Source organism: Phyllopteryx taeniolatus, chromosome 16 (genome assembly GCF_024500385.1).
Source record: "Phyllopteryx taeniolatus isolate TA_2022b chromosome 16, UOR_Ptae_1.2, whole genome shotgun sequence".
Classification (NCBI taxonomy): domain Eukaryota; kingdom Metazoa; phylum Chordata; class Actinopteri; order Syngnathiformes; family Syngnathidae; genus Phyllopteryx; species Phyllopteryx taeniolatus.
Genome location: NC_084517.1, coordinates 20376334 through 20392052, shown reverse-complemented (window position 1 = coordinate 20392052; position 15719 = coordinate 20376334). Strand labels below are relative to the sequence as shown.

General features: G+C 41.5%; 1 protein-coding gene across 4 annotated transcripts in view; it reads right to left on the bottom strand.

The window, feature by feature from the left end:
- Positions 1–7956: 7956 nt before the first annotated feature.
- rnf213a (ring finger protein 213a) overlaps positions 7957–15719 on the bottom strand; it is a 37388-nt gene continuing 29625 nt past the window's right edge. For all 4 annotated transcript variants that reach the window (XM_061748361.1, XM_061748360.1, XM_061748362.1 and 1 more), the window contains 13 exons: positions 14827–14983; positions 14565–14739; positions 14280–14362; positions 13937–14188; positions 13254–13383; positions 12477–12560; positions 12224–12404; positions 11702–11903; positions 11042–11119; positions 10767–10964; positions 10568–10657; positions 9042–9220; positions 7957–8660 (listed from right to left, as the gene is read on the bottom strand). In XM_061748361.1, coding sequence (XP_061604345.1) covers positions 8522–8660; positions 9042–9220; positions 10568–10657; positions 10767–10964; positions 11042–11119; positions 11702–11903; positions 12224–12404; positions 12477–12560; positions 13254–13383; positions 13937–14188; positions 14280–14362; positions 14565–14739; positions 14827–14983 — 1948 coding nt within the window. In that variant the 3' untranslated portion in view covers positions 7957–8521. The remainder of the gene's footprint in view (positions 8661–9041; positions 9221–10567; positions 10658–10766; positions 10965–11041; positions 11120–11701; positions 11904–12223; positions 12405–12476; positions 12561–13253; positions 13384–13936; positions 14189–14279; positions 14363–14564; positions 14740–14826; positions 14984–15719) is intronic.

The following is a 15719-nucleotide window of genomic DNA, read 5'->3' as shown; positions in this document are numbered from 1 at the left end:
GTTCCACAAATGATCTTTGCTCGTATTATGAGCAATGAAACGGCCAACCCGCTGGCTGTCCTCAATCTTGTGTTCATGTACACAAGAGGAGCTTGGCAAATGTCTGAAGCTTGTAAAAATTGGAATTCTGCAGATATTATCCAGGGGAAAACATCCCTTGAATGTAGTTGTGGACGACGCAAACTTTTGCAAAAATTGTACCGGAAGTACAAGGACGGTGATGTGTATGTCACTGCTTCAAAACCTGTGAAAATACCAATTACTACTTTCCTAATAGCCATTTTTTTTTTACATTTCTGACTTAGCGATGCAGAAAAGGTTTTTATTTAAATACAAGGAGTCTACTCAGGGAGGAAAGGGGAGGGAGGAAGCTGCGGTAAGTTGGGATGGGAAAAAGAGAGATGGCTCAACTTCCCCCTGTCCAGTGAGCAACCAACCTATGCATGGGCACCAAAACTGTTATGTTCACATTTAATCTGCTTGTTTGTATGCGGGCAAGATTGTGAAACATACATTGACACATTAGCTTGCACGAAAACCTCACTGTAGTTACCCCACTTACCCCACTCAGCCCTACAATACTGTTCAAAAGTTTAGGGTCACTTTAGAAAGGTCCTTTTTATTTTTTTTCAAGTAAAGCAAAGTGTTTTGTTTTTTGTTTTCAATGAAGATTGTTACCCCCTGCAATATCGCACATTTTTTTTTTTGTTATTACAGATGTTACTCTTATTTTTTTTATACTGTTTGTACAATACTTTACTTTTGTATTACATTGAGGAGTGCATTACTGCTTTTAAAAGTATTAATATTAGACTGTTAAACTTCTGCTTAGCCTCGAATGACAGTTACAAATGTGATGCTAATTAAATGACTGCTTGTTTATTGGTTGCCTCGTATGCATCAACTCTGTGAACACTGTGCATTATTCTTTACTCGGGAAATATATGAACTTGACGACACCTCAATGACAAACATAAATACACAAAAAAATCTTCATAAACTACACAGACAGGGGGGGGGAGACTTGTGTCATGGCGGGGCAATTTGTTCTGGACTCACGTCAACATTTAAGAACCTCGGTCAGTCTTTTTCGAGGCTATCGGTGAAATCTCGAAGAACGGGAGTGCCGCCTGATAACCTTTCAACCCTCACTGGGGTCAGTCGCACAAATAGTCAAGAGAGTGTGTGTGTGTGTGTGTCCAGGGGAGTATTCATGAGTGGGGAAAAATGTAATCGTAAACGGTGTGCGTGATTATACTTTTACATAAAAAAGGTTCAATAAGAGCGTCTCTTCTTTAATGTTGCAAAAACCACACTTGGGGACAATTTCTTTTTTGGGGGGGGGGGGGGGTGAATTATGAAGGGGGTGCTCAGCGAGCAAAAAAAAAAAAACCACACAGGTTAAACTCCCGGTGTTGTCCTTGATTGCAGCAGCTTGAGAACCTTTGTTTTTTTTTAACCTGATAAGTTATAGGTAAACTGGATCGATTTTAATATAAAAGTCAATTTGTGTAAAAAAAAAAAATAAAAAAAAAAATTCATTTTATTAATTTCCCTTAATAAGCCCACATTTAAGTGCAAATGTGGAAATGTAAAATACGAGAACTCTTTCAAAATGATTATTCATAATAATAATTATTATTCATTTAAGACTTTTATAATTTGTGTAATATATGTCAAATGTATTTATCTTTTTTTTATTATTGTTTGGGGGGGATTACTGTACTTAGTGAAGCAGTCGATGTTAACTAGTCGACTTTTATAATGTCACTAATAGTACAAGTACCACACAGTTTTCAACTAGTGCACAATTTTGCCTTACTAGTAACATGCAGTTGTCTTATTAGTGTGCAAAAATTGTCTTGGCAAAGTGAGGACAACGCGCATATACGAACGAGGACATGGACCAGAAGCTGGCTATGAAGGCAATGGAATAAATGCTGACACGCGCATATGTTGGCCGTAGCTTGTGAACCATGCAGGCCCGGTCAGATGTTAATTACGGCATTGAGTGTCTAACCCACCCACCCTCACCGCCCCGCCCCGCCCCCCCCCCCCCGCCTGGATAAGAGGTGTGCTTCCATCGGCTGTTACATCTTAATGCCTTACTGTCTGCAAGTCCACCAGACTCAAGCCTGGGACTGTTTGCGGTAGATGGAGCAAGACTGCCACCAACAGACCAGTTGGGGTACTGCAGGAGAGGCAATGCAGGAAAGCAGCTGAAATCGTCCAACAGCAAGTAATTGATGAAAAAATGTTTATCGTTGCGTCTATTAATAGTTTAAACTGTTCATATACCGCAAAATATGATCCCAGAACACTTGACTTTTCAACTCATCTTGCAACACTGCCCTTAAAAATAAATGGCTTACAGATGATTTGCTATAAAAATAAAAAATAACATAAAATAAAAATGCACCGGAAGTACATGCACATATTGCAAAGACTCTCCCTAATGCCCACTAACAACCCAGGCTAAACTTGGCTCTTCCCTTGAACACACAGCCGCTTTTCTCTCCATGCAGCTACTAATGTGCCGTGTAGTTTACGTTGCCGTTACAATTTGCCTGTATTCCTTAACATTTATTGTGTGCAAATTCCCAAAATTGATTTTAATGACTTGATACCATTTGTGTAACGTGCGAGTGGCCATTTTCGTTTGCCGAGTTTGCGCTAGCTTGTTATTTAGCCTAGTACGTGAGCGAATACTATTGATGAGCTTCATGCGAATGTTTGTTTGTGTCGACTTACGCGACTACCGAATACAGTCGATTACGCAACACGGGTTCAAGATGGCGTACATGCCAGATGCACGGTGTTGATGCTTTGCCGCTCAGTGATGGGGCCCGTGGCAGTCCCTCACTGGCAGAATTGGGCCGACGTATCCGTTCCTCATACGAGGGCGCAGAGGACCCGACGAGCTGCGGCGTTGACAGACTCGTACGCAGCTTCCTCCCTCTGAGACTTATACCGTCGCCATCCGGATGCAGACACGCTGCCCACGAGCATTTCCAAGCTAACTCGGACGACTTCTCGTCAAGCCGTCGTCGCCTGTCAACGGGCAAGCAAATAGTCCGTCGACGGACCGCGTTGGTGTCGACAACCTCTTCCACGTCCCTGTCCACCGCCGCTCGTTCTGTTGTTTGTTAATAGAAGCTCGCTTACTGGAATATGAGCCACTGTAGTAAACGCGCCTGATCGACGGGAGGGTGACGACGACGTGACCGGCGCACGCGGCGTTCTCAATAGCCCCTTTCAATTCTTTCGAATTGGCGGCGCAGTGGAGCATTCGGTAGATTCGCTCGCCCGTCGCTTTTCAACAGAACTCGCAGGACATCACTTTGTGGCTTCCCGCATTGTGATAATTAGATGCGCGGCGCTGTCAGCCAGCCATCAAAGTCTGGTTTTCAATAGAAATATGGCCTTAAGGTTAAAAATTTTTTTTAAAAAAGAGCTATTTTCAATGGAACATCTTGCTAGGAACTAATGTCTTCTTTGTGTGTGTGTGTGTAACACTGCTATTTAGGCTAACTTAAAAATAAAGATGACAATTTTAGATTTTTTCTTTTATGAATATTCTCGAGCAAATTCCACCGACTTTTATTCAACACAGACAACAACAACAACAAAAAACGAATGGCTCAAATTGTCGATTGGTTGCCTCGAGCGTTAAGAATGAGGGAGTTCTTTACTGTGAGCGCGCGGCTATCAATCACTGATACGCCCTGGGAACATGGAAGCGCTATCAGATGCTTCATCAGTGTCCACTTGAGGCTTAAACCATGGAGTTACATATTTTCCGCGAGATTCCCTACAGTGCGTGTTTGACTAGATCAGCATAAGAAGGAAAAAAAAAAAAAAAGATTTAGCGCTCACCTTGGCATGAAGTCAATGTGTTTATCATGACAGAAGATCCGGCCGGAGATGGATGAGTCAAAGAGGGCATCACATGACGTAAAGCAGGCACCACATTTAACACAAAAAAATGCAAATAATATAGAATAACAAACAGTACAAGATTGATGCTCAGTTGTATGTCACCCCCGTACGAGTCAAAACTTGCAAGGGCCTTGCAAAGCTCTTTTCTTTGAATTAACTCGTCCCCAAAACCTGTTAGGTAACATTTCAACACTCAAAATGTGTCATCGAGTATAATCATAGTAAAATAGCTTAGTAAAATTTTATTTATGCCTCTTTTATTTGTTAATTATCTCATTAAATACTTGGTTGATTTAAAAAAAAAAATTATTTTATCAAACAAATTCATTAGAAATGTCAAAAAATAGTCAAATAAAGTTTTACATATATTTGTTTATTTCTTATAAAATAATTGGCGAACTAATAACAGTAAATTCATTATAAATAATAGCACAAAAATCAGAATGAATGATTATTTTATGACTAAAAAAAACATTTTACATATCTTCGCTGTTGGGCAGAAACCTCGTATATCCAAATATGGTCATTAGCACATTTTTCGCAAACGGATACTATTGTTCTGTCCCCACGCCGTCTGCTATGTTTACACATTATTAACCACTTCAAAGAGTTGAAAATACCTTGACAACAAATCTATTAACTCTCTTGAACTGTCTGAGAAGTGTCGTAAAACTCCGCCTCTTCGTTCACTCTGCGGGAGCCGTGCGGCATTACGTCGCCTCAAGATTGAAAGTCGGAATGTTTTTCTAGACAACAAGAAATGAAAATAGTTGGGTTAGATACATTTTAGTAGAAGGACACGGTCAGCCACGAAGGTTTCTGAAGTCTCGCGGATGTCCGAGATGGCAGTTTGAACTGTGGGGTTTTTGTATGGCTTTTGAGTGGGTACTTTTCCCCCACATTTTGGTTGAACTCCAAATCATACCCACTTTTAGAGCGTTTCACTTCCACCGTGTCCCACGTCATCTGTGGAAAAGTTGGATTAGAAAGCAACATCATCAATTTTAGTCGTTAGGCCCATTAATAACCGTTAATTACACGCGAAACTCCTGTTATCGCCGGCTAAATATCATGTAATTCTAGATACATGCTAATGAGCCTTTAGTTGATTACGCCAGCTTTACGTATACAGTTTGGAAACTCGTTACGACAGGCGTTGCGAGCTAGCGTAAACAGGCTATTTTTCAAAGCCAGGGGCATCACTTGAGCATATTTATAAACGCTCAGCCATTTCACACACGCCATCACAAACGAGCCGGACGAAAAATGGATGCTAGCCTGGAAATATTGCTGCTGTCTTGCTAAAGAAAATATACACGAGCATGTAAATTGAGCAGTGGAGACGCTTTTAACATTTGAACGAATTGCTGCATAAATTGGTCATAAAATGTGATCTAAAGTCACAATAATAGTCAAAAACAGTCTAAACACAACTATATGTTTTCCCGGTTTTATTGGACACGACATAATAAACATTCACAGCACAGGGTGGAAAAAGGATGTAAACCGCTAGACTAATGACTTCTCTTGGAGCTAAGCAAAGTCATGAGTCAGCCAAACTGGAGTCCAGTCAATGTGATGAAATTGGAGGAGCTGCCTAATATAATAATCCAAAAAATAAACTCACCGGTTTTGAGTTTACGATGCTAAAGAAGCATTGTTGACGCACAATAAAGAGTTGTTCAGCTGCATGAAGCTGGAAAGGGTCGCAAAAGTATCTCTAAAAGCCTTGACGTTCATCAGTCCACGCAAGTAGACTGTCTACTTATGGAGATAGCTCGGCACTTCTGTGGAAAAAAAAAAAAAGGGGCAGTAAACAACCGCAACCTTCAATTCAAATGTATTGCATATAAAAGTCAAATAAGTGGCCTACATAAATGTTTTAAAATCAAACTGTTCTCAAAGATGAAATGCAATGCGGCCTTGATACATTCCAATTTTTGGTGACATGTTATGGTGGTCAAAAAAAATAAATAATAATAATAATCATGGCTGTATTCAACATTTCAACAGTGAGCCGACCCTCATATATCCCACACAGAGGTGTACTGTGGCCCGTTTCACATTTCACCGCAAGGATAAATATACAAGCGTATGTTGCATCGGAGCTCTTAATGGCCCACGTTGCTTATTTTTGTCCCGCACCGCTCGAAGAGAATATGAATTGTCTCGGGTTCGCACAGGAACACACCTCAGCCCAAGTGGAGGCGAGGGGGCTCAAGGTCTTCCTGCCGCTCTCTCCCCCAAATCCACGCCGCAATCTGTGGAATTAAAATGGAGGATAAATATTATCAAGTGCAACCGGAGAGGGTGTTGTGTATTTGCGCTGAGGGGGGAGGTAGGAAGAGAGGCTCAGGGAATAGCGGGGTCAAATGTCAAGGTGGAGAGTGACATCGCCATCTTATAACAGGGGTTCTCAAGTGTTGGGGGTCCAAGGACCGCTTACAGGGGAGACATTTTTTCCAAGGACCCACCTCCAACACATTACTCTTAACATCAATTAAACACAACTACCATGTGTACTCCTACGCAGCATAGAATCAAAAAGTTACCCATTTTTAAGGGTAAAAAAATTATGTGATGGGATATCATTTTGAAAGTGTCTCATGAGAAAGTCATATTTCGACAAGTGAATTTAAAAAATATAATGTTATTCTTGTAATAGTAGGTACTCCATTCTGGAAAACACACCTTTATTCTTTAAAAAAATAAAAATAAAAAATACCGTCTTGAAAAAAAGTCACCTGTTATTCTGGGGGGGGAAAAGGGGCTTTATTACTTTATACACCACCTTAAAGCTGCAGTTCTCAAACTTTGAATCGAAGAAAGCCTAATGTGGGAGGGAGACATTTTTCCAAGGGCCAATTAAACATTACTACTATGGGTACCGCTAAATGTCATAAGAATGAAAAATGTAACTATTTTTCATGTTTTCTATCACATTCTATGACGCTATTTAAAAAAAAAAAAAAAAAAAAAAACTGGAAAAGTGTGGGTGTTGCTGCAGCGTTTGTGGTCAAATGTTTTACAAATAATAATATAAATTGCTTCAAGGGTTAAATACGTTTCCCATTATGTGTTAGCATTAGCATTAAACTAGTGTACTTAAAGCAATGTGTTTGACATACACAATGTGTAATTCTGCTAGTTAGCTCAAGGCATCACATTATTTTGGGAATGAAGTGGCCATTTTCGGCAATTTCTAGGGGTCCTGAAGATTTTGTACGATTGCTACCAAAACCTGAACCTTGTATACCGGACCGATGGGTGATGCTAATTTGTTCCAAACAATCCACGTCGGTGACGTTTGATGACTTTCATGACCACAACACGGGAAGTTCTCGGCTCCAGAAGGTTAATGATGGTACTGAACTTCTGCTCCCATCCATGTTGTCCACTTGATGGAATAATTTCCACGTTAACAAATAAAAATGCAGAAAAATCATTGCAAACATAGCTCTCGGGAAAATGAAGAGTTCACTGTAAAATGTTTCTAGTGGTCAGTGGGCTCCCTCGAGAGGTATGCGAAAGAATCACTCTCTCAATATAGCACAGTTGTATTTTACTTTCAAGTTCAACACGTTTACATTTAAGAACTTCTTGTTTTTAAAATATTTAAAAAGGTACCATTTTTATTTAACCTACGTGTAATACATTTCAATTGAATCACTATTTACGTAATTTATACTCTTATGTTTAAATTGCAGTGTTGATGTTTCAACTGTGAATAATGTTACAGTGGCTTACAATAATATTAAATACACTTTTTAGGGATAAAACCCTGTCTCATTTTTGAAGAACAATTAAATTTGTCATTAATAAAGTATTTGGTGTAAAATGTTTGGGGGCGGGGGGGTCATTTACAGAAAATACACTAATTTGATAATAAAGTAATAACAACAACAACCCGAAGTGTTAAAGTAAAGATTGGCCCAGACTGGCCAGGTAAGGTCTGTGGAAAAAAAATACAGCAGCATGCTGGAGTGCAACTTTAACAAATGATAAAACACAATCACGTGAACATTGAAAATACATTTTATTTGTGTAATATTGATTATGTTCCCACAAGGCAATAGTGATTGTGCAGTCTACAATGGAACCAACAGAGTCATCCTTCAATTCATTTTCTTCAACATTTCTCCATGTGAGGTGTGTGGGTGAGCTGGAACCTACCCGAGCTGACTCTGGGTGAGAGGGAGGGTACAACCTTGCCAGCCGAGCCATTCACGCACACATTCCCACCGAAGGACAATTTAGAGTCTTCAATGAACCTAACAAGTATGTTTTTTTGAATGTGGGAGGAAACTGGCCAAGAATCAAACCCAGAATTTCAGAACTGTGATGCAGACATGCAAAACACTCACTAATAACCATGCTGCTCTCCAGAGTGAAAAGTGTTACAATTTGAGTTCAACCGAAAAAAATCCACACCAATAAAACCACCATTGTGTGTTACGTCATCAAATCTGTGTTGTTTTGCTTTTTAAATTTTTGGGGGGACTTTGTTGAGGGTTGTCTGATTACAACAATGCAATATAGGATTTTATTTTTTATTTTTTTAATGGCACAAAAGGCTCCCCTGTTATACAGTTTGCCTGCGAATACGATCTCGCCTGATGCCGTTGATGAACTTCCAGGTTTCGACACAGTGAGAAAGGTGGATGTCAAGCGCGAGGCCCGGGTACTTGTCCTCCATGGAAGGGTCCAGTATCGAAATCAGGCTTTGAAGAGACAAAAACATCAAGTGATGAAGTTGGACACCACTCACGTACAAAACAACAACTTTGTGCTAGTTGTTGTAACCAAAATACAACGTTCACACCAGTGATTCCCAACCAGTGTTGACTCAGCACATTAGTGAGTCATGTGCCACGGGAAGTGATCAAAGTTTCAGGATTATAGTTGGTTTTACATTTACGGTTTTCATTATTGATATAGGGAATTCTAAACAATTTTTTGGGTGCCATTTTTGTTTGGTATTGTGTGGTGAGACTTTCCTAATAGAAAATATTTGCCTTGGCTCAATAAAGGTTGCGCAACACTGTGCACACAAACACAAATGAAAGCGCAACCTCCTGCTTTGGCATAGGTGACCGAAGTACCTCCAGTATGGCTTGAGCTCATCTGGTGCCGTGGGATTCTTAAGCTCCAACACCAGCAACTTGTGCAGCTCCAGCAGGAACGTGTCCGTGTTGCACCCGGAGTAGAAAGACGTCAGCAGGTGGCGCTCTTTCTCGCCCAGGAGCTGCTTGTACTCCTCGCAGACTTTTTCAAAAGGATCCTGTGGGGGAAGCGGTGAGGATCAAATCCAAGTGTTGTCTTGATACAGCCATATTTGGAAACCAAACAAGTGCAGTTATTAAAGGGCCGCAAAGAATCTTTTTTGTGAGCAAAGGTCCACTTATTGAGGTCTATCAGGCTTCTGAGAAAGCACTTCCTGCCACCGGAGCTGCTGAGACAGTTCTACACAGCGGTAGTCGAAGCAGTCCTGTGTTCTTCCATCACAGTCTGGTTTGGTGCTGCTACAAAAAAGGACAAACTCCGACTGCAACGGACAATCAAAACTGCTGAAAGGATTGTCGGTACCCCCCTACCCACCATTGAGGACTTGCACGCCGCCAGAACTAAGAGAAGGGCGTGCAAAATCCTCTCGGACCCTCCGCACCCCGGTCACCAGCTCTTCCAGCTCCTTCCCTCAGGTAGGCGCTACCGATCAATGCAAACTAGAACTAGTAGACATTCCAACAGCTTCTTCCCTCTTGCGATCAACTTCTTAAACACCTAACCTATAATTCCATTACAACAAGCTGGCAATTTTTTTGACTTGAGTTCGCTGTCACATTTCTGTGGGGCCAATTATGTACTACTCGTGCACTCACTGTAGTTGTCCCGCCATGCTGCACTATTTGCATATCCTGGCCACTCATGCCAGAGTAGCATCTGCTCCATTGCACACTGTTTGAGGAGTATCTGTAACATTTGCACAACCAACATTGTCCCAGATTATCGCACTACTCGTCACTTTAAACCGCATTGAAGTCTCAGCGCCCCTTGCACAATGGTCATTGCACCGGTCTATTGCAATATTAGTCATTCGAACTGCTCTAAGTGCTAGAGGACTCTGCATCTTTTTGCACAATTGTTTTTTGTCAATGTCTCTGTCTCCAAAGTGTTCTGTAAATTGACTGTCTGTTGTACTAGAGCGGCTCCAACTACCGGAGACAAATTCCTTGTGTGTTTTGGACATACTTGGCAAATAAAGATGATTCTGATTCTGATGCTATAATACGGTAATATTCAAAACCAAATGTTCTTTTCATGCATAACAACAAAAACTGAAATAAAATGTCATTTGTATTTTGACATAGACTTAAAGAAATTGTTACTTAAAACAAAATGTGACCCCCGTCATGAATCCAAAACCACGATACCACGGTGCGACCTAGCCTCGTGAGTGTCTATGAAACACAGGTTTAAACTATTTATATGGGCAATTACAATTACAAATATAATTCCTCTCGGTTTTTTGGTATTCACAGCTGGGCTCTGTCCCTATCCCCTGCAAATAGCGGGAGATCACTGCACGCTTTTGCTTTCTTAGTATATAAAAACTTGTATCAAGCATTACCCTATTAAGCATCAGCATAATTTCTGATTTCAGAGCGGTCAGCAGCTGCCACAGGACCACACAATGCTTCAAACAGCACAAACTCAGAACCTGTGGCACACAAAATGAAGACATTATTGAAAGTAAAACCGAGCTGGTGCAAATCAGTCCAGAAAGGAAGTGAGCAAACAGCCGAGAAACAATCAAAAGTAGCGGCGACCTTGAGGACAGAGTCTGATATCTGGCTTCCCATCTGCAGCACGTCCTTCAGGTAGCTGGACAGCCGCATGTGGGGGTCTCCCCCAGACATTGCCAGGAAGCCCAGGGCCACCTCCAAAGTGGACAGGGCCTCACACGCTTCGCTGTAGTCGGGCAGCGCCACGGCCACCGCCAGCATGGTCTGGGTCACCAGAGGCTCCTGTCGGCATAGGTTGTCAATGCTCGGGCACCGTTAAGACGTCTGCGTCATGCCTTCAAGATGGCAGCGCAACTCACTTGTTTGACTTTTTCTATGACGTCCTTCAGGATGATGTCATAGTTGCGGTCGGGTCTGTTCACAAGTGTCGGGATGCCCTGGAGTGAAGGGATAGAGACATGATGGAAACAATACATGTCAGTGCAATAGCACGACTGACCGCTTTTTGCGATTAAAGTATCCAATTTCGCTTGAGTCGATGTCAGCAACGTACAGTGACAGGCAGAACAATTAAATGCTCCTCTACTAGATCATCATTGTTTGAGTATGTGAGACAGTGGACCGCTGCTATTCGTGGGGAAAAGGGCCCAACCGTAAAGAGCGAAAATCCACAAATAATTGATGCTCATTATAATTGCCATTAAAAATTTTCTTTTTCAATTTCCTTTTCTCAAAAAAAAAAAAAAAAACCTATGTGAATAAACGGGGAATTTGGGGGGAAATGGCGCAAATTTATGTGTATATGGGGGATAGATTCCTCCCCAAAAAATCTGCGAATAGGTGAATCCAATTTAGAGAGCAATTTCAGTAGCATTTACTATACACATACACTGGTTTTGCGTAAAAGGCACAGGCGGATAAATACTATACCAACTGATACGGCTTTGATGCAGGCATTTTGTAGGATCTCGGCATTAAAAAAAAAAAAAAAAAAAAAAAAAAAGAGGCTCTGTTCTCACATTGAGGTGGATGATTGGCTTTCCCAGGATGAAACGAGAGTAAATCTGCTTCTGGATCCTGGGCAAATCGTATTTGTGAAGGGTCTCCTGGCCCCTCTGGATGCTGTACTGGGTGTTGGCGAGGACCAGGGGCATCAGATCCCTCTGCGGCTCGTAGTGGATCACGTGCAGGTCAGTCAAATCTACAGGGCTAACTACGTGGCTGAGAGAGGGGAAGAAGAAAATCAGTCTTCACTCCTGTCCTGGTGGGATTATTTTCTTCTCTGCATACAGAGTTGATTCACATACGTAGACATAAACTTTTTTTTTTTTTTTTTTAAATAACAAAAGAAAATTGTCAGTACACTCACCCCCCAGCTTCCAGAGTTAGTTAAGTAATTAAAGGAAAATAAAGTGCTGAAATTTCACATTACCCTCTTAGCTGATCTGATATCAAACAAAATATACACTTTTAAACATACTGTTTTGCAGAAACTAGTAAGAACATCCACACGTGCAAAAGTGAGTAAAGAGCGCCCTCACCTGGTTTTCTCTCCCGTGTGATCGTCCACACATTTGACCATGTTATTGTGCAGGCCGATGAGGTAGCTGACCAGGACGGTCGAGCACAAACCGGGTCCGTGCCGCTGCGGTAACAGAAACTTTAGGTCACTGTCGCTATCGAGGTCCCGTTGGCAGAACTCGGCCGGCACTTTGATTTCATCTGAGCGACAATTCAGCGAGAGTCAGCTCACAGTCGCAATTTTTGCGGTTACAACGAGGGTTTAGGATTTACCGTAGGTCGCCAATGATGATCTGAGTTGATTCCAGGTCATCAAGAACGTGTTGATGTGTTTCCCATACCAGGTTCTCGACGAACCTGCACAGAGAGGTCAAAGATAAAAGTGTCGTCTACGTCAGTGACTCCCAATTACTGTATTGTGAGAGAGCTTCAGGGCAGATGTGCCACAGGGAATTATCCCGTTTCACTTTATTGTTCTGAAGATTATTCATTTGCTACAAATGTGTCTTTGTACAACTGCCTAGGCAAGCAATGTATAGTGACATGCTTAACAATGACTTGATATGATCTTCCACTAGGTCGCAAAAGGTACATTACGAACCTGAATTTTCAGTTTTTTACATTTTTTGGTCGGTGGTGTACCCTGAGATTTTTTTCCTAATATCAAATATGCTCAACAAAGTTTGGGAAAGACTGGTCTACATCTGTAATAATTGGTGGGCAAAAATGTAAAAAAAAACAAAAATAAATACATAAGACAGCATGCAGCAAATCTTTTTTTTTTTTTTCCATTTTGCCTTGTGTCATTTCATTTGTGGAATGGTTGTATTGTTAACCATTCCACAAATGAAAATGTTTAAAAATTATAATAAATCACTAAAACCCAAAATATAGCCAAGGTATGAATAATATCATTGGCATAACTAACAAATGAAAACAACCAAAAGGAGCCAAATTAGCCACAAGATGAGTAAAGTCACAACTGGGATGAGCGCAGCGCAGTGTGGCAGGAGCGCTTCATCGCTGTGAGTGGAGCCGCTGTTTTAGTACCAGTCAGGCTGCTGAGGAACTCGGCGATGGTGCCGCATGAATCTTGGGTGACGTTTAAAAACTGCTTGAGGAGGCCTTTCTGGAGGCTGACAATGTCAGGGAGGTGCCTCACCAGTCGCAGCTCTGCTTCCTGACAGTGGAAATGATAAAGTGCTCACCGTCAAATCCTTCTAAAACATGTTCATATCATTCGTATTCATTGTCAAAAATTTGGAGACGGTTTCTCATTCAAGAGCATGAGATATGGATATGTAATAGTGGTTAACCCGACAAGTTGACTTTACCACTCCGCAATGACGACAGTTAGCTTGAAATCGATTAATCACTACTTGTTTTGGCTTTAACAACATGGGTGCGACGCTTAAATCTACAGGTGCTGGGTCCGCGCAGCATACTAACAGCCTCAAGTTTGTGGAAATATTTTACAAAAAATAAAACCGGTAGCACTGTCACTTGCAAAATATGCAAGTCTATCATCAAATATATCAAAAGCACAGGCATCCGCGAACACTAGCTGACAAGCAGCCTAAAACCGCATGCCAGCCATTTATTAGTGAATTCATCCCCCCAATCAAAAATTATATTATTGGACTACATTGGACACGCATCGGCCCTTCCAATTTAGACAAACGGGTAACCCTGTTTTTAGCCAAGAACAATAGGCCAGGATTCCATTTACTGACCTTGTTTAGAAATCTCCACAATACAGGCAGCGTGTCTTTGCCATCATTCAGGTCCACCATGTGGGTAAGGTGCCGCAGAGACACTTGCTCCCTGCAGCTCCACACCGCAGAATTATGGAGGTGGGAATTGGTGCGAAGAGAAGCCATTAATAAGCCAGCATTGTCACTCAGCAGCCACATGATGGGATTGTCAGAGTTTTGCGAGTCCTTCTGGATGGATGCGTTAACTTCCTTCAGCTGGTTGTCCAAGTGCTGCGGGGTAGAGAGCGGGGAGGTGGCAGAATTTCACACCGCCGCTGCTCACACTGATTACACCTCACTTAGTCATCTACACGAACTCTACCTTCAGTTTGGGTGTGATGGAGAGGCTCATTTGCATCTCCCATTCATTTCTCCTCATATTGGTTGAAAGCACCCATGAGTCAGCTGAAAGCATGGTCAGACAGAATTAAATCACATTTGGCCATGCAACCTTTCTGTCTTGGAGGACTGGATTCTAGATCGGTGGTGGAACAGAAACTTTATGCGTGTGGTGTTCTGTGTTGAAATTATCATAACACACCCCACATAGCGTGACCATTATTCAGCAGTGGACAGTGGAAAGACTCAGCAATGAGTTTTGTCTTACAGCTTCGTGGGTGCTGGGGTTCAAGGAGGCCTCTGATGAGCAGGTGAACAGCTCCGACTGTGTCATCTGTCCCTTTGCCCAGACATCTACCAAAATGCTCCTTGTCTTTTTTCAGATGAGCCAGTAGAAATGGACCTGGCTCAGTGACTGGAGAGTTGATGATTGAAGAGATATTCTGTCAATGCAAGAAACACAGAGAACATCACAATGTCATCTTCCCCGAAACAGATGCGGTCATGCTGCAAAGCTCGTGGAACGACACCTGTGAGTGGTCGGAGGCGCCGATCAGCATGGCCAAGTGTGTAAACATGCGGATGAGTGTGAAGGGAACAGGGGAAAGGTGCTTGGTGTCCAGCATGTCTGCATTGTCCCTTCGACTGGGGTCGCCCAAGATGTGGCCTGTCTGAGTGCGATCAGTCCTGAAAACAAACCGAGCGCAAAGATGAAGGATAACTGCACCGTACATGACTTCTGGTTGTCATGTTTCTTCTGTCACACCTTCCAGGATTTTTGAGATTCCCAATTCAGTGAAACACCATTGTCACAAATGATTATATACTGCCAATGAAACTCAAAGTAAAAAAAAAAAATTTTTTTTTTTTAAACAGAGAGGAAAAATATGATGATAACTTAGGGCTGGGCGATAAGGGTGACTTTTTTTTACCATCAAATATCTTATTTCTGAGTTAATCAATTTGGAAATGTTGGGGTTGGGGTTGGAAAAGTCACTAAATATAAATAAATATTGCAAAAGAGTCACTAATTTGTCAACAATGACTCTGTTCGTGTAAGCAGAGCACATCAGCAGGGACACGCTTTGAACTATGGAAGTCGCAAAAAAAATAAAAAATAAAAATTAATGAATTGGTAAAGTCAATTAATCATTCAGCTGCAGACCAAGAAACAGAACATTGTGACAGAGGAAATGGTGTGGATGCTCAGTACAATATAAACAATACTAACAAATAAAGCAGCACTAAAAACATCTGTATACAGTGAACCCCCGCATTTGGCAACCGTGGATTCACCTATTCGGGGACTTTTTTGTTCAAAATGTTTTTCTATTTTTTTTTCAATGTTTTATTTTATTAAATTTTTATTTCTTTTAGTTTTTTCTTGGGGGGAACAAATCACGAAAAAGCTTATTTGCAAAAA